Source organism: Rhinatrema bivittatum, chromosome 6 (genome assembly GCF_901001135.1).
Source record: "Rhinatrema bivittatum chromosome 6, aRhiBiv1.1, whole genome shotgun sequence".
NCBI lineage: Eukaryota > Metazoa > Chordata > Amphibia > Gymnophiona > Rhinatrematidae > Rhinatrema > Rhinatrema bivittatum.
The window spans coordinates 89,341,766-89,366,335 of NC_042620.1; the positions used below are offsets into that span (position 1 = coordinate 89,341,766).

Below are 24,570 nucleotides of genomic sequence, written 5' to 3' on the forward strand. Positions count from 1 at the left end.
TTGAGACTATCCGTCCTTTATGCATAGTATTTCTGGCATACAGATAAGTACTGACCTTTATTATTATATTTTTGGATGTATGTTGAAATTTATACTTATTTTACAGTCAACACCCGAGGAAGCTTTCCAGCGAAACACCGGCTGTGCTGTTGTGTTTCTATGTGATAACACTTATGACTGTTTCATGGTTTTATTTGCTTCACAAAAACTCAAAAACATTTTCCTTTTGGAAGGTGGATGACTGAATAACCTGGGCGGTCTTAGCGCTTTTGTGCATGACACGCCGGCAGGCTTGCTGACACCTTATTTTCAATTTGATGTAAGTTTATGTTTGACAGGATTTTTTTTTTTTTTTTTTTGAGATTGACAATTTGGTCTCATTTTTTCCTTGTGTTCTCATTTTGGGATTTGTAGATTCTCTTGTTTTTTTATGTTGCATTTCATGCCAACCTATTTCCTGCATCCAGTGCCGAGGATGGACTTTCATTTCTCCACACTGAAGCTTTGTGATGTTATAGTGCCGAGTGCTTCTGCGCAAAAAGCATGATTTATATCCCTCTTTATTAGAGGGGGAATTGTGCCTGCATAGCGTGCGCGCTGATCCATGGCACAGAGTGTGAGAGGAATCTGCCTATTTTTTTTTTAAGATTAGGTGATGATCCCTCACAGCTTGTGAAGGTCTTCTCTTGCTTCCTGAGGTGGATGAAAAGATTCTAGAAAATTCTTCAGAGACATAAGAGCACAGGATATGCAATTAGGTGTATCATGCGAAAGGCCCAAACACCTCATATTCTGTGAATGTGTTATTTAAATGTTTAATTACTTTTTAGGATTACATTTTTTATGATTGTTTTTAATCAACTTTTTAAATCTGTGACTTATCTAATATGTCTACATTGTGGTCATATTATATTTTAAACTGCTTTGATTTTTCAAGAAAGGTGATATAGCAAGTCTAATAAACTAAACACACTATTCTTGACAGTCTATAAGAGACGTCTTTGCATCATAGAGGGGACACTTCTTGAAGCCTAGCATGGTGAAAAGACAGGAAGGTAAGTCAAATTCAATTTTTTGAAATAAAAAAATATAAAAATTGAGAGAATCTCTTTTTTAAGGAGACTTGCAAAAATAAAGAAGAGTACAGAAAAATAAAGAAAATTAAGAAGTAAAAACACGATAAGCAGTTATGAGGCAGAGCAGAAAAATGTGTCTGTTCGCATAAGCAGATCAAAACGGACCAAGGAGACTTGCATGGTGGGCAGCTATACAAGAATGCCAGTGCACACTCAGAAAAGCCTTCTTGGATTTTCTGAGCTCGGAGATCTTTTTTCTCCAGGTGCTGTCAGGATCGTATCACCCACTTGTGTGTCTGATATTATCCGGGCTCATCCATGGCCAAGCTCTATTTTAAATTATTTATAAAACTATATCCCAGCTTTCCAAAAAGAAAATCTAAAGAGAATTACAATTAATAAACAATAGATACAATATATCAAACATAACAAACAGACCACTACTCATATCAACTTCTATCAATATAAACTCAACTTAAAAATATGTTTTATGTTTAAGTTTTGTTTTAAAAAAATGAATGATCAGTGGATAAAAGGCCTAATTTTGACATCTGTATCCTCTAGAGTGGGCCTATGACTAAGAAACTAAGCCTTCTTGTAATGTTTAGTGTTTTCTACATGGGAGATGTCCAGATTTTATAAGATACGTGCGTAGCCCTGGCGCTGGCCCGGGGGCGTGGTCCGGAGGCCTCGACCACGCCCCCGGGCCAGCGCCACGCCCCCGGGCCTGCCCCCGAAACACCGCGGCACACCCCCGAAACGCCACGCCCCCGGACACGCCCCATCCCTCCCCGTTTCGAAAGCCCCGGGACTTACGCGCGTCCCGGGGCTTTACGCGCGCCGGCGGCCTATGCAAAATAGGCCGCCGGCGCGCAGGGGTTTTAAAATCCGCCCCAGAATGGGAGAAAAGTCTTAGTAAATCTGGCCCTTAAAATTGTAAGTCCTCTCTTGGGTAGTGACCTACCTGAATTTAACTCGTCTCGAGCACAGTTTTGAAAAGGTGAGCAATTAAATTCAAATCTACAAAGTTGGTCTGCAAAAAAATGACGGCTTATTGAGAGAAACTGAACACACCCAACATTCCATTCTCCAAAGAAATCCTTCAAAAACGATAAAAAAAAATTTAAAAAGAAATTACCAGTGTAGAAGTTGCTTAAAGAAATATGCCAACAATCCCTGAAATGTGGTCCATAAAAACGATGAAGTCGGAATCTGCAATAGAAAAAAAAATATTTAAGAACTATTCTCTGAAAGTGCCTTAACATATTTTTCTTAAACATCTTTAGTTGTACAGCATACAATTATATAGTTGTCTTCCCTGGCCCCAAGATGCTTTCTTTTTAAAAATCTTCAGGCGTTGCAGATTCTAGAAAATTCTGTTTGCATTTTGATCAAGCAAGGCTCTCCCTCAGAATACACCGCTGTTTCAACTTCGTTGCCTCCCTATGCGTCAAAGTATTGATTTTGATCTTAATCTTTAAAAATGGAAGGTCCAAGATATTTTTCTGGGTTGTTGAATAATTCTCCATCTTGATACCTTTGTTCTAGGGAAAGTCTCTCTTGGCAGTTCTTTTTCTTAAGGTTAGCCGATAAATGAAACAAGAAATCAGACCTTTTCAAGGACTGGTCCTGTACCATGGAACTCATTGCCTGAGGCTTTGTGTTTTCTAGAACATCTGGGAGTTTTTTGTAAACAGTAAAAGACTTTTCCAAGAAGTTTTTGCTCATATAAATAATTGTCATGTTTGATTTTAGTTGTTTTATTTGTTTTAATATTGTATTATAAGCACTGTACACCACTTAGTTCAGATTGGTCTCATAGACAGTAAATAAATGGTTTTAAATAAATAAATAAATAAATAAAATAAAAATGGACTTGGCATGGTTTTGCTGCATGACTGTTACTTGTGTTTATGTATATCTATTAAGTGAACTGAGATTTAATATTTTCCTATAAAAATACTGTTGCTTTGAGGCTTTGTAAATGTTGAATTCTATGCTATAACGTACTGTTTCTGTCTGAGGACTGAGGTGGGTCGTTTCCTTACATGTAATTCAGTATTTGTTATTATTGGCTAGCAAACCCTCTTTCTTCTCAAAGAAGGGGGCTAATACGCCTAATACAGACTCTTCTCAGTGAAGGGGCAGATATTTCAGTAACTTCTCTCATTTAGACAAAGTGGACCCTGTACTCACAGCTGGAACTTATGAGACCTTTTCTTACAGATTACTAGGGGCAATTAATAAGAGAAAGTTGTAACTATATTAAATCCATTTTTATTGAAACAGTAAAAGTGATGGGAATGGGCTAGCCCAGTGTTTCAGTGAAGTACCATGGTGCATGGCCCCTGGCCAATAACTGTCACTGAGATGGCTAGGCTGGCTGAATTGCAAAGGGATATAGAAAATAGGAGAAAAATTCCTTGGGTAGTTGTGAATGAAGGTTCATGGCATCAGATCCCAATCCCAGTTCTGACTGAGCTGGAAGGAGAAGGAGGAAACTGTTGTTGCAGTTCCCTCACCCTAAAGTAATAACTGTGGGGCAGTGGTCTTTGGAAAGATCTATTGGAAGCTTCAGTGTTGTCTTATCTGTATTCAACTCTCTGGACTAAGGATGAAAATAAATCAGTTTAGGGTAGAATTGGCTAGCAATGAAGGGGCTACCCCCACTTCCCCCTGGTGGGTTCAAGTAGGATAAGAACTGAAGTCAGAAACACATCACCCAAATGATGTCACTACATAAATCCTTCATGGTGTTGGCAATGAAAGAAACTCACATAGAAACATTTGCTCTGAAGAGAAGATCAAGTTGAAAGCCCACTGTAAAAGAGATGGCCACCCCCTGAAATAGCGATAAGAAAGGCTACTTTCAAAGTTAAGGACCTCAAGGAAAATCTTCTAAGAGGTTTAAAGGCAGAACTTGCTAAAAAGGACAACACTATCAGGATAAGTTTCAAAACTGCTTGTGTTCACCCACTGATGTGTGTATATGGGTGTATGCAAAGTTGCTACTGTATTTTATAACCTGTGTGGAAATATAGGTGCATATAAAAACTATAAGCCACGCAAGTTTGGACTTAGCTAGATAAACTGGCATTTATCCGGATAGGTAGAGGAACTTTTCAGACGTATCCAGCTAAGTAGTGCCTGCTATTTGGCTAGATAAATTGGAATATGGTTGGATAAGTGCCACTACATTCTGATAAGTTCAAATTTGTCCATCTAAGTAGCAGCAAAGGTGCTACTTAGCCGGATAAGTTAGAATTTAGCTAGATAAGTGTTCAGAAATGATATATCCATGTATTTGTACTTCAAATTTTAAAAAGGATAAGCAAGTAGATTTTATCTGCGTTAAATTTGTGTACACCCCCCCCCCCATAAGATGTCTTTTACATGTGCAAGTCAAGGGATTTTATAACATGCGCATCAATGAAATACCAATTTTACCAGTCTACCAAGTCACCCAATCCATCTGCAGTTTGTGAAGATGCTCCTGGCTCTTCAGCCTGAAGTCTCATTTCACCCATACACCCTATCCAGTCATTTTTTCACTTTTAAGATGTTTACAATTACTTATAAAAGTTATTGAACAGAAGTAAGCATGCACAAGTAAGAGACTTACAAGCATCACTTTGGCAGGTTGTAAAATAGCAACTTACTCACGTAAATATTGGCCCCTCCCTGGAGTGCCCGTGGCCTGCTGCCCTTTTTTTTGTTCATGGACCCTGATTTACTTATGTATGTTATTGTTTTTAAAATAGCATGCTCTGGCTTATATGCTATTTTGTGTGTGCAAGTACTAATTTTTAAACATGCAACATTTGAAAAATCACCTTTAAGTTCAAATCCCCAAAAAAGGATTGGATCTCTTAACGAAGTTCTAATGTGTTTAACCCTTCTTAAGAATCAGGAAACATCAGGACAGGCTGATAAGGGTTTTCTTATACACACCCTCTGTAACAAGCTATAGCAGCCATCTAACTCTTCAAAGAGTTGAACACCAATCCTTTATAAAGACCATCCTGAAGAATTGAAGCCATCCTGGGAACTATCCACTTGATAGAACACCAATGTACAGAAAACTTCCAGGCTCAGGATGCTAAAGATGTAAATGGTTTCTTTGCTTTTAAAAGCATATCCAACCCTCAATGCGAGTAACCTTGCTTACTTAAACATTACCTCTCTAGGACTAGGCCACAAGAGAAAAGCGAGACTGATCCTCGTGAAGGACCAGATCTTGTGAGAAGATTTCTCTCAAAGTCATAACTGAGCTCCGTCCAGCAGCCTTATCAAATCCGCATACCATTGATGAAATGGTCAATCTTGTGCTACTAGAACTATCAGACCTTGATGCCAAGCAATTCTCTATACAACTCTTCCTATCATTGGCCATGAAGGGAAAACATACAGAAGAGACTCCATTGGCCAATCCCGCACTAGTGCGACCAGACTGGATAAACCCTTGGCTTTATGGCAACTGAAAAACCTTCAAAGTTTTTGCATTCATGGAGGAAGCCGTCAAATTTATCAGTGGAGTTCTCCACTTGAGAATTTAATTTCATTAAAATTTATACACAGCCAACACATAGCTCAAGGTGGTATACAAGGTGAACCTACAGAAAAAAACAGAAAAAAACCCCAAACAAAACAAGAGACACCATTTAGCTGCTTCAAAACAACAGACAAGGCTCCATAATTTAGGAAATTCCTCTCACAAAAAATATGCCATATGAAACAGCTGAGTTTGTAAATTCACTTTAAAATGTCTTCAGACAGCTGATTACTCACAATTCATAAGGGAGAGTGTTCCAGAATGTTGAAGCCGTGATCGAAAATGCACGCTCTTTTGTCTCTGACAGCTGAGCCTGACAAATTTTCAAACTTTCCAGCAGTCCTCTCTGTGAGGAGCAGAATGCCCATGTAGGATAGTAAATCCACAGAAAGGCATGCAGCCTTGGACAAGAATCCACTGCCAATAGCTTGTGCACCAACATCACAATTTTATATAATATCCTTGATTGAATTGGGTGCAGGTGCACCTGACGAGGCATTGGAGAGATGTCTTCTCTCATAGGACATCCAGAAATCAGCCGTGCTGCTGAATTCTGCAATTACCTGATTGAAGAGCTCTTAAGAAATTCCAGGAGAATGGGCTTTGTCTCTGAGAAGGTCTGCCTGGATGTTGCCCTGCTATATGTAAAGCTGATAGATTCCCAGATGTCTTTCCGCCCACTGAAGAAACAGATTAGCCTTCTTGGCAACCTGAGGAATCTTCATGCCTCCTTGATGGTTTATATAAGCAACCGCTGTAGCACTGTCTGACAAAATCTTCACCGCTTTTTCTTTTATGAGGTCCACAAAATGTTCTAGAATCAACTGAATCGCTCTGGTTTCCAAACAATTTATAGACCACCTTGTTTCTTTCTTTGACCAACAACCTTGTACAAATTGGTCCACACAATAAGCTCCCCAACTGGAAAGGCTGGCATCTGTTACAGTTATCCAAAACAGAACATCCAGATCAATTCCTCTTTCTAGATTTTTGGAGTTCAACTACCATCAGAGAATGGCTCTAGCTAGAACAGGCACTGACAGACTCAGAGAGTAATACTGTGGATTCCATCCGGACAACAATGCTCTCTGAAAAGGTCTCATATGTACTCTTTCCCAGGGACCTATATCCTATACTACCAGCCATGGACCTAGAACCTGTCCAGATGAGTGGGTTATGGTCACCAACCTGCAGATGGAGAAAGACTAATGACCTCGTTAATGTGATTCCTTGTAGGCATCTGTGCTGATTGCTGCCTTCCGGCACCAGTAACAAAATAACTCTACAAACCATTAAACCCCATAATATCAAAGAGCTTCCAACAAATAAGAAACATTAACAGCAGAAAAATTAAAGCAGATAACTAGAACAAAAAAAGGTTAAACACTTGTAAAGCGCTGATATGCCCCCATTCGCACCTTGCTTTGAACAAAAAGTGCTAACCAAAGGTAAGATATACCGTAGTGTGTAAGGTGCAATTGAGATCTAGAAAATTTTCAGCAGTAGCTCCTGTGCTCTGGAATAGTCTATCACTTGATAATCAGTTGCAACAGAATTATCTTGCTTTTTGAAAAAGGGAAAGGCATGGATATTCCCTTGTTAAAGGGCTGAGTGGTTGGTTTCCACTGATTACGTAAGTGGAGAGTAGTGTAGTATGGTCATTGAAAGGCTGCAAACAAGTAGGCAGGCTGTTTTGCGATACATGTATTAATTGGAGATACTATTGCCCTGTGGCTTGTGGTATAATAGGTGTCTCATGTGTGTCCGCTTGTTTAAATTTACTTTCCATTTTGCTTTTTTGTTTTAAATGATTTGTACACAGTGTTGGGTGACATCATTCAAGACCAGGATTGTGGTTTAGAAATTTGATAAATAAGAACACATTTGTATTCTGCCTAGCTGAGAATCCCAGGAAGCATTCCTTTTCAGCCATGCAGATCAGTCCAGACGTAGGGGTTTTGCTCACTGACTAACAGATGAAGACAGAGATAACGAGCTTGTTGATGTCATCCTTTATAGGTACCGGTGCTGACCCAGCCTGCCAACTACTCTCTGTCTCCAGCAGATAGTAGGCAATTGTCCTATGCGAAACACTGAGGCCTGAATAGATGAAAAGGAACTCTACAGGACTGCTCTTGAGATAAAAGTCTAGTACTCCCTCCCTTCAGTTTAGCCTAGTCCTGGATACAGCAGATTCAAAACATGTTGGCAGCTCCTTAAGTGAGAGAATTTTTCTCCATCCTGTTAAGCAGTGTCTTCCAGCTAACTGGGGTAAATTTAGAATTAGCCTTGCTTCTTTGTTCTCCACCCTCTTCTCCACTCCCCCTCTCTCATTCTGTCTGCACTCCTTTCTTTTTAGAGAAAAAAAAAAGAAAACAAGGCGTGTTTTTCTGAGCTGCTGCAGTAAGGTTAAAAAAAAAAAAGACAAAGCAGTAGGGAGCTCTGTTTTTACTAAAAGAAAAGGCCTCTTTCTCCTTTAGATTTCTTACAGGTGTTCTTTGGTGGTGGGGGTGGGGTGGGGAGTGTTAGAATTTTAAGCTTTATTTTGCTACCGTGTCAATTTGAGAACTGCTGCAATGTCCTCCTCAGCTGAGGAAGGGAAGAAGCCCGCTCTGTGCTCTAGATAAGGGCAAGGAGTAATTCACTACCCAGCCTAAATCCTGTAGAACAGTGGTCCCCAACCTTGTCCTGGGGGCCCACCAGCCAGTCCGGTTTTCAAGATATCCACAATGAATATGCATGAGAGAAAATTTGCATGCACTGCCTTCATAACATGCAAATTTTTTCACATGCATATTCATTGTGGATATCCTGAAACCCCGACTGGCTGGTGGGCCCCCAGGACAGGGTTGGGGACCACTGCTGTAGAAAATGCATGCTCTCTTGTTCCAACTTTGTTCTTATAAGCCATCATCGAGATCCGGGTGAACCAAAATCCCACTCTCTCAACGCAGCCACTCCCACTACTTTTGAAAACTTCTGTGGAGCTGTGGCAAACCCAACACAAAGGGCTTGAAACTGAAAATGACTGTCTAAAATAGCAAAACCAAGGTACCTCTGATGATCCTTCCTTATGGGAATATGAAGATTCCATGAGATCCAAGGAAGTCAAAAACTCTCTGTTCCTTACTGCAATTATGATCAATCTTAAAGTTTCTTTTCTGAAATTAGAGATTTTGATAAACTTGTTGACTCCCTTTAAATTCAAAACAGGATAAAAGGAGTGTTTCTTTTTTGGGAACCACAAAATATATGGAATAGTGACCCAGAAACCATTGAGATCTGGGAACCAGAATCACTGCTTCTGGAGATACAAGGCATTACAAAGTCGCCTTTACAGCCTCTCTTTTTTGAAGGAATGACAAGAGGAAACCATAAAAGCATCTGAAACAGGCTGGGAAATTCAAGACCATACCCATTCTGAATTATATCCAATACCCACTGGTCTGAAATAATATGATCCCATCTCTGAAAGAAATTTGGTAGGAGGCCACCTATCCCTAGAATCAGAGATTGGATCCTGGATGAGTCATTGTAAACTTCAGGAGGGACCTGCTTCTCTCAAGAAACTTTTTTTTTTAAAGCACCTCTCGTTTGACTCAAAGGAATGAAATCTACAAAAATGTTGAGATCTCAGAGCTAAAGGGGTATCACTGCCTATTCCTTCTGACATTCCTAAATCTACTGCAGACCGGTGTAGTACAGAGAGAACTCAAGAAGTCTTGGGAACTTTGAATCCCCCAAAGTTTTGGCCATCTTTTACAGCTTGTCTCTGAACAAAAGAGCACCCAAAAGGAAGCTTCATTAAATTGTTTTTTGAAATTGAATCAACATCAATTTCACAACCAGAGAAATTTTCTAGCTGCTAATATAGCTACTGGATAAGCTACAATTAATCAGAAATATGTACTAAATCAAAGGAGTTATCCACACAGTAGGCGGCCCCTGGCACCCAACGGGCAGCCGAGTAGGCAATATCAACACTAGATTCCATGAGTTCTTCTTGAACCTGTAGAGATAAGCCCAAACCAGATCTTGCAACTATGCAACATGTTGTGGTTTGCGGTGCAATACTTGCTTCATCAAAGGCTCATTTTAACATGGACTATGTTCTTGTTCCGGGGATCTTTTAAGGTAAAACCATCATCCACTGAAATAGTGGTATGCTTAGTCACAGAACACAAAAGCATCCACCTTTGGAAATCTGAATAGGCCCTGTTTGAGTATTTTTTGCACCATTCTGGATGTCAGTGGGATCGGTGTAAAAGTATACATGAATATGTATTCCAATCAAGTAGAAAAGCATCTGAACTGTTCTGAGTTTGCTGGGAAGAATGCAGCAAAACTTTTCTAGTTTTCTATTTTGTTCTGATGCAAATAGGCCTATCACTGGGAGACCCCATAGACTGAGCAGCTTGTTGACTGTTGATTGCTGTAGAGGCCACTGTATGGTAGAAAGATGCTGCTGAGGCCATCTAATATATTGGAGATTCCCGGAAGCTAGGTCACCTGTAGCATGGCATGATGTTTGGTTGCCCATTCCCATACCTTTAATGCTTCTTGGAAGAGTGTCTATGACCCTGTGCCTCCTTGTTTGTTTACACAGAATATGGCAATCTGGTTGTGGGTCTGAATGAAGATGTTCTTCCCCTTGAGCATTCGAGTAAAGGTTACTAGAGCATATTTGATCATTCTCATTTCTAAGAGATTGATTTGAAACTGCCTTTCTTGGAATGACAAAGTCCCTTGAGTTTGGAAAAGGTTGGTATGGGTTCCACACCCGTTTTGTTTATTTAGGCATTTTATATACTGTCGTTCCAAAAGAATATCACAATGGTTTACAAAATCAGCATTAAAATTCTGGGTTGACATTCACATACTTTGCCAACATTCCTATTCTAGGTCAACATTACAGCAAATGCATATTCTAGTTCATAGCAAGCTAATGAAGAGTGGAGGAGAGGAGCGGTATACAGTTAGGTAAACACCATAGCAGAAGGTATAGCGCTATAAAGGTTCATGGATCCAATTTCAAAAGATTCAGTAATCAGACTTGAAGTCAACACATTCTTCATTTATTAAGTAATGCTTTTGCAGAGAGGTCTTTGGATCCCCCGACACGGACCGTGTTTTGCCACAAGGGCTGCGTCGGGAGGGCCAGAGCCCAATGGTAAAACAGTGGAATGTGTGACTTAAGATGTGTTGAATATGAAGCAACAGGATTCAATGTTGAGCCCTACGGAGGGGGGGTCCAGAACAACTTGTAATTAGGAAACTCAGCTTTGAAAGAGGTATCAACCGAAGCTTGCGGAGCCGCCATACTTTTTCACCAAACTGGTAAAATTTTAAAAGTTTCGGCTGAAATCTCTTTTAAAGCTGGTTTGTCTATATACAAGGTTTAATTCTGAAAATTTCGGTTCATACCTCTTTCAAAGCTGAGTTATCAGGAAGGAAATGGAAAATGGAAAATGGAAATGGAAAATAAAAACTGAGAATGTCATAATGCCTCTATATCGTGCCATGGTGAGGCCACACAGAGTACTGTGTGCGGTTCTGGTCGTTGCATCTCAAAAAAGATACAACTGCATTGGAAAAGGTACAGAGAAGGGCAACCAAAATGATAAAGCCCCCCACCCCCATGAGGAAAGGCTAAAGAAGTAGGGCTGTTTGGCTTGGAGAAAAGACAGCTGAGATGGGATATGATAGAGGTCTATAAAATCATGAGTGGTATAAAATAGGTAAATGTAAATTGGCTACTCTTCCAAAAAATATGAAGACTAGGAAACACTCCATAAAGTTAGTAAGTAGCACATTCAAAACAAATCTGAGAAAAAAAATTTTCACTCAAGTAAGCTCTGGAATTCATTACCTGGGGAAGATATTAAGACAGTTTGCATAAGTGGGATTTAAAAGGTTTTGGACAATTTCCTGGAGAAGTCCATAAACTATTAACCAAGCAGACTTAGGAAAAGCCACTACTTATCCCTGTGCGATAGCAATATGGGATCTTGCCAGGTACTTGTGACCTGTATTGGTCACTGTTGGAAACAGGATACTGGACTTCCTGGACCCTCGGTCTGACCCAGTTTGGCAATTCTTATGTTCTTATGAAATCTGCACTTTTGTAGTCAAAAGTTGAGTGAGCTGGTCCAGTCAAGATTGAAAACCCCACTGTAAATGTATATGCAGGTAAGTTAGAGGAACCATATGCATCACTGTTGCTGCCATGTGACCAAGAACAACCATTATATCTCTGGCTGTCGACTAATGTGTGTGCAGCAGTCTGTTCATTAGTGAATTGAGAGCAATTGCTTGATCTAAGAGAAGGAATGTTCTGTCCTCTAGAGAATCTATACAGGTTCTAATTAACTTGATTCTGTGAGGGGGAATTAGAGTTGATTACTCAAAATTCATTAGGAATTCTCAGAGACAGCAGAAGTTGTATCAATGTTTGCAAAGAGGATGGCACTGTTTCTGGGAATTTGCTGTCACCATCCAGTCGTCCAGGTAAGGGAAGACTTGAATGTCCTGTAAGTATGCTACTACTACAGCTAGGCACCTTGTGAAGTCCCTCGGTGCTGATGATAGACCAAAGGTGAGCACTCTGTATTGGTAGTGGGAAGAGTCCACTATAAATTGCAGATAATGCCAATGGGAGGGATAGATGGTAATATGAGCATATGCATCCTTTAAATGTAGAGTGCACAATCCACTTCTCCCTCTGCATGATCGGGTGGAGGAAATTCATTTTTAATTTCTCTCAGAATATGTGCTTGTTCAGGCTTCACAAGTCCAGGATGTGTCTTAGTCCCCCAGATTTCTTGGGGATGAGGAAGTAGCGGGAATGGAACCCTTGGTCATAGAATATAAGGAACTGGTTCTATTGCCCACTTATCAAGAAGCATGTCCAGGCAGAGTTGTGTCAAGTGAGATTGATCCAGACTGAAGTCTGAACAATGAGGGAGTATGGGAAACTGGATACCGCTTGCATTTCTCTCAAACTCTACAATTCTGAGAAGCAAGTGGCCTTTTGTGATCTTATGCCATTCCTCAAGGTTGGTAAGTAAAGAACTGTGCAGTTATGATGTAACAACCATACTCAAATCAAAACGAACATCATAAGTGGTAGCTGTATTTATAGAATGTGATACCTCATATCAAGTTGGAGCCACTCTATATTTGTAGGAGGGTACTCACTTCAAAAGGTGTCAAATATATAACGTTAACCAATTCTGAAGGCTGGTTTAACGCAAAAAGACCTTTTTTATAATCACTGGTATCAACATTCACTTTTTACATGCTTTGCAATTTTTTTAAAGAATTTTATACTAAAATGTATAAGAAGACAGATCACTTATCATTTGTTATGCGCTTGGGGGCGGATTTTAAGAGCCCTGCTCGCCTAAATCCGCCCAAATCCGGGCGGATTTAGGCGAGCAGGGCCCTGCGCGCCGGTGAGCCTATTTTACATAGGCCTACCGGCGCGCGCAGAGCCCCGGGACTCGCGTAAGTCCCGGGGTTTTCTGAGGGGGCGTGTCGGGGGCGTGTTGGGGGGGCGGGCCCGAACCGTGCGGCGTTTTCGGGGCGTGTCAGGAGCGTTCCGGGGGCAGGCCCGGGGGCATGGCTACGGCCCGGGGCGGTCCGGGGGCGTGGCCGTGCCCTCCGGACCCGCCCCCAGGTCGCGTCCCGGCGCGCTAGCGGCCCGCTGGTGCGCGGGGATTTACGTCTCCCTCCGGGAGGCGTAAATCCCCCAACAAAGGTAAGGGGGGGGGTTTAGACAGGGCCGGGCGGGTGGGTTAGGTAGGGGAAGGGAGGGGAAGGTGAGGGGAGGGCAAAAGAAAGTTCCCTCCGAGGCTGCTCCAATTTCGGAGCGGCCTCGGAGGGAACGGGGGTAGGCTGCGCGGCTCGGCGCGCGCCGGCTATACGGAATTGATAGCCTTGCGCGCGCCGATCCGGGATTTTAGCGGCTACGTGAGTATCTACTAAAATCCCGCGTACTTTTGCTGGCGCCTGATGCGCCAGCAAAAGTACGCCAAATTGCGCGGTTTGAAAATCTACCCCTTGGCGTAGAGAGGTGACAGCTTTTTCAAACACTGGCATGAACCTGACATGTCCGTGTTTCGTGGATTTCTTCAGGGTAAAAACTTGCAACGGTGTCTAGGACAAGAATCAAATGTTAGTTAGTTATAAAACGTTTTTACCAGTACAATACTAGCCATCAGTCACCTAACGCTAAAGGCATACATTTTTTGAAGTCTGTCCTGTCATATAACGCTTTCAGCATGATCACAGCTTAAAATGAAGCAGGATCCGCCATTAGCTTGCCGCGCTTTTTTTAAAGAAAGAGTTTAGTACTGAGCAGACCAATCAGATGGAGGCAGGAAGTTACGTAAGCCAATCACAGGCTAAAGTAATGATGACCACTCAATGTTGTCATTTAGACCCGCTGGTTGCAAGGGTGAAAATCCACCACTGTTCGCGATAATTGAGGTGGCTGATGATGTCACTGCCTCTTACGTTGGTTTTGACCTGTTCCAATATTGTCCATTGTAATTGATCAAATGTGTGCGCATACTGAGAACAATGTTTAACAATCGGGGCTTCAATATTAGCAGTATTAATATGGCTTCTGTGTTCACGTAATCTGATTTTTATTTGCCTTTTGTGCGGCCCACATATTACAGTCTGATTGGTCTGCTCAGTACTAAACACTTTCTTTAAAAAAAGCGCGGCAAGCTAATGGTGGATCCTGCTTTATTTTAAGCTGTGATCATGCTGAAAGCGTTATATGACGGGACAGACTTCAAAAAATGTATGCCTTTAGCGTTAGGTGACTGATGGCTAGTATTGTACTGGTAAAAACGTTTTATAACTAACATTTGATTCTTGTCCTAGACACAGTTGCAAGCTTTTACCCCTGAAGAAGTCCACGAAACACGGACGTGTCGGGTTCATGCCGGTGTTTGAAAAAGCTGTCACCTCTCTACGCCAAGCGCATAACAAATGATAAGTGATCTGTCTTCTTATACATTTTAGTATAAAATTCTTTAAAAAAATTGCAAAGCACGTAAAAAGTGAATGTTGATACCAGTGATTATAAAAAAGGTCTTTTTTGCGTTAAACCAGCCTTCAGAATTGGTTAACGTTATATATTTGACACCTTTTGAAGTGAGTACCCTCCTACAAATATAGAGTGGCTCCAACTTGATATGAGGTATCACATTCTATAAATACATTCCTCAAGGTTGTGCTGATATTCCCTCCTACAGGAATAGCTAGTTGCTGGGTTTGAAAGGTGATCAACAATTTTGTCTAGGTTTGGGCTGGACTTGAGTGACTTTTTGCTGATGGCGTTCATGTTGTCTGGGGTGAGGCGGAGGTTACTGATGCTAAGAAAGGCAGCATCTGGTAATGTTGGACTTGCCAAAAGGGGCGCCTTTGGAAGTATGGCCTTTTATAAGAGTAGCAAGGAATCCTTGCAGAAGGTTGTTCTGATCTCCTTGGAGAGGATTTGGACTATTACATTCTGTTCCTTAAAAAGTGCCACAGTTTCCTGAGTTTTTCTCTGAAGAGACTGTCACCAAGGCAGAGCACATCATCTCAAAGGTTAGTGGCTCTGAACCAGGCCATGCGGCATGCTCCATTGGAAGCTGAGGAAGAGCGTACAGTAGTGCTGAACGCCTTGTAGATAGAACAAAATCAGAAAGCATATACATTCAACAGCATCTAAAAGTGGTTGACATTATGCAATGCTAGTATCTCTGGCTGGAAGAAAAGGCTTCAGCCTTTGTATACAGTCATGTAAGTACTGGACCATATAGAATTGGTGTTAGAAATTATAACAGTTAGCATGGAGCTTTGAAACATCGTTTTTCCAAGATTGTCTAAGAATTGGGGCAGAGTATTTGAGTATATTTTAGATTTATTCACTTTCTTTAGAGACTATTCTACTAATACAGATTGATGCGGTAAGCTTCACAATTTCAAACACTGGAAATGTTTGTACCTTATAGTTAAGGTCAAGTTTGCTTGATTCTGGGATACAGGTGACATGATTTTCCCAAATTCTCATTTGTAATTCTTGAGGATTTGATGGACTGAAAGAGCTGCTGGCTCTGCTGATGTTTCCAGAATTTAGAGGAGACCCATGACATGTGTGATGGTCTTTGTCCTTAAGCACATTAATTGCAAGGGCTTTTTCCAATTTGCCCAAAAATTTTGAGTAGTAAAGCTCTTCTGGGAGAGACTAGTGTTCCAGAAATTCTGAGGCAAGGGTTGGACATTATCGCTAAACTCTCTTCAGAGCCAAGAGGTGAAGGAATGCTAATCCAAGACTTCAGTGATGAAAATGGTGACTGAAGTGGAGTTCTTGGTTGCCTCAGAGGGGGCTGGTTTACCTCCTTTGAGTGGCTAAAGTCACTGCGAGAGAAGGTTGTGGGTCAGAACTTCATTGCGGGGGTTTTTATGACATAAGTGTGAACTAGAGATATCAGGACTCCATTTCTTGGAAGTAAATTGAAATCCCAAAAAGGAGATGATGGATGGTACCCTCTTTTTGCTTAGCTATCAAAGACGTAAAGAAATCCTTTTCTAACTCTGCTCCTTGGTCAAGTTGCTGACATGCCCTATGACCTGGCATGGGTGGTGGATCAACCTCCTCTAAGTTTAAGACTGGAATATCTTCCGGGATCTGTAAAAATTTGAGATGGTCATTTATTGGAAATCAGATACACGAAAGCAAATGGGATCTGGTATTTCTAGACCAATAGCAAAGTTGCAGTGCTGTGTACTACTATGTGTGAGTTGCTGCCATGGTTCCCAATGTCTGCAGATAATCCCAAACCGGCAGATGAACCTTTGCTCTTAGGGCCCGAATTTGCCACCCAAAGCTTCTGGATACAGTGCTCTGGCAGGAATACCTTGCCTTGAGCCATATTGAACCTGACTCCTAAATACTCCGGTGTCTGGGTAGGTTGAAGCTTACTTTTGGTTAGATTTACTACACAACCTAGCTGAACCACCCTGTGAGACATGATATGGCTTTCCTCTGCCAGCTTGGCTCTGACTAAACAGTCTTCTAGATGTGGATGGACTAAGATGCCTTTCTTGTGCAAGACAGCTGCCACCACCACTTTCAAAAAAGTTCTTGGCATCGTAGCCAACCCGAAGCCCAATGCCAACTGAGCATTGCGAAACACAGAGCGTGCTAATGATCTTCCTATATGAGAATATGCAAATAGGCTTCTATTAGATCAAGAGACATGAAAAACTGTTGCATTGCTAAAATTACTGAATGCAAAGTTTCCATTCTGAAGCAGATCACCCATAAGAACTTGACGACTCCCTTTAAGTCCAAAATGGGGCAAAATGTGCCCTCCTTCTTGGGTGCTACAAATATTTGGAATAATGCCCTGTAACTTCCCATTCCACAGGGATTGATCTGTGGTAGTACAGGAACAAAAATTAGCAGGTAAGAACCAATTTTCCTTTCCTGTTCATACCCAGATCAGTCCAGACAAGTGGGATGTACCCAAGCACCCCTAAACTGGGCGGGAACCCGAAAGACCACAAAGAGCTCTCACCATAAGCCACATCCTCCTGCGCCTGCACATCCAAATGGTGATTCCTGTTGAAAGTATGAAGCGAGGACCACGCCGCTCTACAAATCTCCTGAGGAGATAGCAACTGACACTCTGCCCAAGAGGCTGCCTGCACCCTCATACTATGTGTTTTCAATCCCACTGGAATCTGGCAATGCTAACAATTATAAGTAGAGCAAATGGCTTCCTTCAGCCAACAAGAAATCGTGGCCTTTGAGGCCTTGTCTCCTTTTTTCCAGCCACCGAACACCACAAAAAGGTGATCTGACTGCCAAAAGGAATTCGTGACCTCCAAATACCGCAACTGAGTCTGTCACACATCCAAAAGATGCAACTCTCTCTCTTGTGGACAATCCTTAGACCACTCCGGAAACACCAGAAGATCCACTGTCCGATTAACATGGAAAGAGGACACCACCTTCAGCTGACCCTGTTATGAGAAATATGCAGAAAAGGGTCCCTGCGCAACAGTGCCTGCAATTCCGAAATCTACTTGGCAGAACATCTGGCCACCAGAAACACTGTCTTCAACGTTGCCCTTCTCAAAGGCTCAAAAGATGCACCACAGAGCACTCACAGAACTAAATTGAGGTTCCAATCCAGACAAAGCTTCCAAACCGGAGGCCGCAAATGCTTGACCCCCCTTCAGGAACCAAACCACATCAGGATGGGAAGCTAAAGACCTCCCCCGCAACTTACCCCTAAGGGAACCCAAAGCGAATACCTGAACGGAGAAGGAGCAATCAGCCAGACAATCCCTCCTGCAAAAAGGCTAACATCTGAGGAACGTCCACAGACAGAGGATCCAATCTCCAATGTAGGCACGATGGCAAACACTCTCCAGACCCTGACATATGCCAGAAACATAGAGGGTTACACCAAGCCGGAGAAGGGCAGAAATGACCTGTTCCAAATAGCCTTTCAGACGTAACTGCTGCCTTTCAAAAGGTGAGCGAGACACAGAAGTGATCTCCTGATGGGAAAATATGGAACCTTGCCAAAGCAAACATGGCAGATGGGCCAACCTGAGGGGTTTGTCTACTGTGAAATGCACCAGATCTGTGAACCATGGGTGCCACAACCACTCTGGCACAACTAGCACCACCAACCCTGGATGTGACTATGTGCCGCAGAACTTGCCCGATGAGTGGCCACGGAGGAAATATGTACAGAAGTATTCCGTCGGCCAAGGGCACACCAGAGCATTCAGCCCCACTACGCCTACTTCTTATCTGCGACTGAAAACCTTGCCATCTTGGTGTTGGCCCGCATCGCCATTAGATCCAATTGGGAAATGCCCCATCTGGCACAAATGCGATTCCACGCTTCTGGTGACAACTCCCATTCCCCTGGATCCAATCGTTACCTGCTGAGGAAATCCACCTGCACATTGTCCACACTCATGTCATGAGAAGCCGCTATTCCCTCTAGATGGAGCTCTACTCAAACAAACAACTATCGAGCTTCCAGAACCACTGCTTGACTCTTTGTCCTACCTTGTCGGTTGAGGTATACCACCGTGGTCGCATTGTCCGAGAAGACCCTAACCATCCTGCCTCTGATCCAGGGAAAGAAGGTCTCCAGTGCCCGGACCACCCTTGTCTCCAGGCGATTGATGGACTAGGACCTCTCCTCCACTGACCAAAGCCCTTGGGCAGACTGCCCCAGGCATACCGCTCCCCAAACCTTTGAGACTGTCATCCGTGATGACCACCACCCAAAGTCTGAGGTCTCCAGATCCATTCCCTTTTCCAGGTTGTGACATGACAGCACCACTATAGACTGGACCTGGATTCTCGTAGAAGCGGTAATGGCAGATGATACTACTCCGACAAGGGATTCTACCTGGACAAGAGCACGTTCTGTAATGGTCTCATGTGTGCAAAGGTCCACGGAACCAAATCCAACATGGAAGCCATGGACCCCAGAACCAACAGCCGAAGCAGAAGCTATAATTGCACCTGTAACTTTGCCACCCTGTCTGGGTTCAGAAACACTCTGCCCTTCTGGGTGTTGAAAAACCTTAGATATTCCAATGAGGGGGTAGGGACCAGGTGACTCTTTGCCACATTTATTGGTCGCAACGTGTCCATGACTCACTGGAGAGACCTCCCGCACTCCTCCTCTGTGTTCACCTGAATCAGCCAATCATCCAGATATGGATGAACCAACCCCCCTTCTCGTCAAAGGGCTGCTGCCACTACCACCATCACCTTTGTGAAGTTTCATGGCACCATGGCGAAGCCGAAAGGAAGAGCTCGAAAGTGGAAGAGCTAGCCCAACACCATGAACCGAAGAAACTTCTGATGGTCCTGTCGAATGGGATTATGGAGGTATGCCTCCATCAGGTCCAACAACGCCAAGAACTCTCCTCTGCAGACCACCGCAATCACAGTTCATAACATCTCCATTCAAAAACGCGCAACCCTCAGGGTCTTGTTCATTTTTTGCAAGTCAAGAATTGGCTGAAACGTTCCTACCTTCTTGGGAACCACAAAATAAATGGAGTACCTTCCCCGTCCCTGCTCCTCCTGTGGGACGGGAACTATCACATTTAAGCTTAACAGCCTCTGCAGAATCCCCCACACCACCTCTCGCTTGCTTTGAGAGGCAACATGGGACTCCAGAAAGGATTCCCTGACAGGGCAAGAAAATTCTAGTGCGCAGCCATCTCTCACCACTTCTAGAACCTAGCAGTCCGAAGTAATCTGGCCGACTCCTCATAAAAGCTGGACAATCTGACCCAGCACCTCTATGGAGGAATGGGCGATGCTGGCTTCATTACAATGACTTTCCACCACCGGCCCCTTGGTCTCAACATCCCTGGAAGATCTGCGGGAGCCTCAAAAGGACTGTTACAGTCCCACCGACTGCTTTGCTCCTGCATCAGAGGAGGACTTGCCTGTCTGGAACCTATATGACTCCCAAAAGCGGGACCAAGACTGAAAAAGCTTCTTGCTTGTTTTCCTATCCTCCAGCAACCTGTTCCCTTTGGAGTCTCCCAAAGTCTTTATCAGCTGATCCAAATCCTCCACAAAAAGATTACACAACTGGGCCTTGTACCACATGTCCACCAACCAATTTCGCAACCACAAAAACCTGTGTGCTACCACGTCCGAGATCATGCTGCTGGCCGCAGTGCGCACCAAGTCATAAAGCGCATCCGTGACATAAGCCATTCCAGCTTCCAAGTGTGCTGATTGTAGCAAACTGACATCCCCTGAAATGGCTTGCTCCTGTGCCTTCTGCACCCAGCACAAACAGGCTCTCTGTATCATGCTGCCAAAAATCACGGCCCAGAAACTCAAAGTGGAAGTTTCAGTCATTTCAATCGAATCTCTAACTTGTGTTCCTGAACATCCTTCACAATGGCAGCCCTTGCCACTGGGATTTATTTATTTATTTATTTAACAGCTTTTCTATACCGACATAAAAATACACATCATATCGGTTTACATAATAACAAAAGGTAGAAAATACAAATAACAGGGGGAGGGGAGGGGGAGAACTAAGAACAGGGGGTCGGAAGGGGAGACCCCAAAATTAGATAGAAAGGAGAGAAGGCGAGAGGAACTGTAACAAGGTTAATTAAAGGTGTAAGAGTACATAATATACAAATGGAGCCGGAGATCGGTGGGAGGTGGAGGCAAATCTTAGGCACCAGCAGGAGCTCCAAGGTCTACTCCATCAGGGGATACAGCTTAGCCATGGCCCTGCTGATCTCTAGTCTGGATTCCAGAAAGTCCCACTCCCAGTTCACCAATTTCCGAATCTTTTTAGGCAAGAGAAAGGTACTAGGAGAGCCCCGCAGTCCATCCAAGACTGGGTTCACACCCTCATTATATGACTCTTCCTGAGTCACTCTAAACCCCAGTTCCTGCAACACCCGAGGAATAAGGGGACAATTCTTCCTTTTTAAACAAGTGGACCAGCCTGGGGTCATCTCCTTCTGACACTGAAAACTCAACCGGATCAGGATCATCCTTATTCACATCCAAATCCGCATTGGGAGCAGGATCTATGTCCACATCTGGATCTGCCCCATGCAAAGCCAGAGGGTCCTCTGGGATCAGCTATCAAACCTGCTCGACCTAAAACCAGACATCGCAGCAGATCCTCAGACCCTCCCAAAAAGACCACCTTAGGAGCCTTAGAAGAATTCTGGGGTGGTCTCTCCTTTGGATGCTTAACCCCCATCCCCTTCCTAGTCAGGAAGGCCTTAAGGAGAACAAACTCGGGTGAAAATGTTTCGGGATCCTCAGACTCCTGCTCGACCAGACTGTGATCCAAATTCTACCCCACCTTGTCCCTCCTGCACCACAGGCAACAGAGGCGGAGGGAATCCCTGGACTCCTTGGTGGCCACAGGTTCCTGCCCACGCTCCCTTGTGGGCACAGCTGCACCTCAAGGCCCCCCCCCACCCCGGGACCAGAGTCATGGCCCCCGAAAAACGGAGGGCCCTCTTTTGCAAGGCCAGCCTTGCCAAGGTACCTTCATCTTCCACCTCACAGCCTGACATAGGGACTTAACACTGAGCTGCATAGACCACAGCCTGCAGGCCCTGCAGGCCACTACACATGGCTTTGTGCCATAAACGACGTGGTCCGCTGAAAACAGGCCGGACACAGCAGAGCGCGCTGTGTCAAAAATGTCAGCTCCAATCGGCGCGCAGGAGAAACGTGATGCCGCAGCGAAAACATAGCTCTGCAGTGTCGCCGGCCCAAGTAGCACTCAAGTAAAACTTAAGCCGCATCGGTGGCTGCCAAACTGCCACCGCACGCAAACACTGCCCTGACTGAGGCTTCCCTCAAAAACCCCAGGTAGAAGGGAAAAGGGCCCTCACCCTAAGCTTCCCCACCAGCAAGCACAGACAGCTCCCAGTGTCCGGATGCACTCACTGCCGTGCCCAGACTGCTCCTTCAGCCGAAACTGAAAGCAATTTTTTTTTTTAAGTAAAACTTAATGGCACAAAAACAAACAGTACTCCCCTGATAGACCGGTGAGCTCTCTGGAGGGGACCTATTAGTAAAAATTTGTAACCTTTCATTAAAATCATCCATTGTACCTGAAGACTGGAGGATAGCAAATGTAACCCCAATATTTAAAAAGGGCTCCAGGGGCGATCCGGGAAACTACAGACCAGTTAGCCTGACTTCAGTGCCAGGGAAAATAGTGGAAAGTGTTCTAAACATCAAAATCACAGAACATATAGAAAGACATGGTTTAATGGAACAAAGTCAGCATGGCTTTTCCCAAGGCAAGTCTTGCCTCACAAATCTGCTTCACTTTTTTGAAGGAGTTAATAAACATGTGGATAAAGGTGAACCAGTAGATGTAGTATACTTGGATTTTCAGAAGGCGTTTGACAAATTTCCTCATGAGAGGCTTCTAGGAAAAGTAAAAAGTCATGGGATAGGTGACGATGTCCTTTAGTGGATTGCAAACTGGCTAAAAGACAGGAAACAAAGAGTAGGATTAAATGGACAATTTTCTCAGTGGAAGGGAGTGGACAGTGGAGTGCCTCAGGGATCTGTATTGGGACCCTTACTTTTCAATATATTTATAAATGATCTGGAAAGAAATACGACGAGTGAGATAATCAAATTTGCAGATGACACAAAATTGTTCAGAGCAGTTAAATCACAAGCAGATTGTGATAAATTGCAGGAAGACCTTGTGGGACTGGAAAATTGGGCATCCAAATGGCAGATGAAATTTAATGTGGATAAGTGCAAGGTGATGCATATAGGGAAAAATAACCCATGCTATAATTACACAATGTTGGGTTCCATATTAGGTGCTACAACCCAAGAAAGAGATCTAGGCGTCACAGTGGATAACACATTGAAATCGTCGGTTCAGTGTGCTGCGGCAGTCAAAAAAGCAAACAGAATGTTGGGAATTATTAGAAAGGGAATGTGAATAAAACGGAAAATGTCATAATGCCTCTGTATCGCTCCATGGTGAGACCGCACCTTGAATACTGTGTACAATTCTGGTCGCCGCATCTCAAAAAAGATATAATTGCGATGGAGAAGGTACAGAGAAGGGCTACCAAAATGATAAGGGGAATGGAACAGCTCCCCTATGAGGAAAGACTAAAGAGGTTAGGACTTTTCAGCTTGGAGAAGAGACGGCTGAGGGGGGATATGATAGAGATGTTTAAAATTATGAGAGGTCTAGAACGGGTAGATGTGAATCGGTTATTTACTCTTTCGGATAATAGAAAGACTAGGGGGCACTCCATGAAGTTAGCATGGGGCACATTTAAAACTAATCAGAGAAAGTTCTTTTTTACTCAACGCACAATTAAACTCTGGAATTTGTTGCCAGAGGATGTGGTTAGTGCAGTTAGTATAGCTGTGTTTAAAAAAGGATTGGATAAGTTCTTGGAGGAGAAGTCCATTACCTGCTATTAGGTTCACTTAGGGGTAGATTTTCAGAGCCCTGCTCGCCTAAATCCGCCCAAAACCGGGCGGATTTAGGCGAGCAGGGCCCTGCGCGCCGGGAAGCCTATTTTACATAGGCCTCCCGGCGCGCGCAGAGCCCCGGGACTCGCGTAAGTCCCGGGGTTCTCGGAGGGGGGGCGTGTCGGGGGCGTGTCGGGGGGCGGGCCCGGTCGTCGCGGTGTTCCGGGGGCGTGTCGGCAGCGTTTTGGGGGCGGGTACGGGGCGTGGCTACGGCCCGGGGGCGTGGCCGCGCCCTCCGTACCCGCCCCCAGGTCGCGGCCCGGCGCGCAGCAGGCCCGCTGGCGCGCGGGGATTTACGTCTCCCTCCGGGAGGCGTAAATCCCCCGACAAAGGTAAGGGGGGGGTGTAGACAGGGCCGGGCGGGTGGGTTAGGTAGGGGAAGGGAGGGGAAGGTGAGGGGAGGGCAAAGGAAAGTTCCCTCCAAGGCCGCTCCGATTTCGGAGCGGCCTTGGAGGGAACGGGGGGAGGTAGCGCGGCTCGGCGCGCGCAGGCTATACAAAATCGATAGCCTTGCGCGCGCCGATCCAGGATTTTAGTGGATACGCGCGGCTCCGCGCGTATCTACTAAAATCCAGCGTACTTTTGTTTGCGCCTGGAGCGCAAACAAAAGTAGGCTGTTCGCGCTCGTCTGAAAATCTACCCCTTAGAGAATAGCCACTGCCATTAGCAATGGTAACATGGAATGGACTTAGCTTTTGGGTACTTGCCAGGTTCTTACGGCCTGGATTGGCCACTGTTGGAAACAGGATGCTGGGCTTGATGGACCCTTGGTCTGACCCAGTATGGCATTTTCTTATGTTCTTATGACCTCGAAGATCCTAAGGGAACCAGTCCCCTGGCTATCAGGACCTCCGGCCAGCCGAGGACAAAAC

General features: G+C 44.0%; 1 protein-coding gene across 1 annotated transcript in view; it reads right to left on the bottom strand.

Moving 5' to 3' along the window:
• The window catches only part of LY75 (lymphocyte antigen 75), a 397,255-nt gene that overhangs the window by 123,789 nt on the left and 248,896 nt on the right, over nucleotides 1–24,570 (bottom strand). The window contains exon 20 of the mRNA XM_029605582.1: nucleotides 2,215–2,288. Coding sequence (XP_029461442.1) covers nucleotides 2,215–2,288 — 74 coding nt within the window. The remainder of the gene's footprint in view (nucleotides 1–2,214; nucleotides 2,289–24,570) is intronic.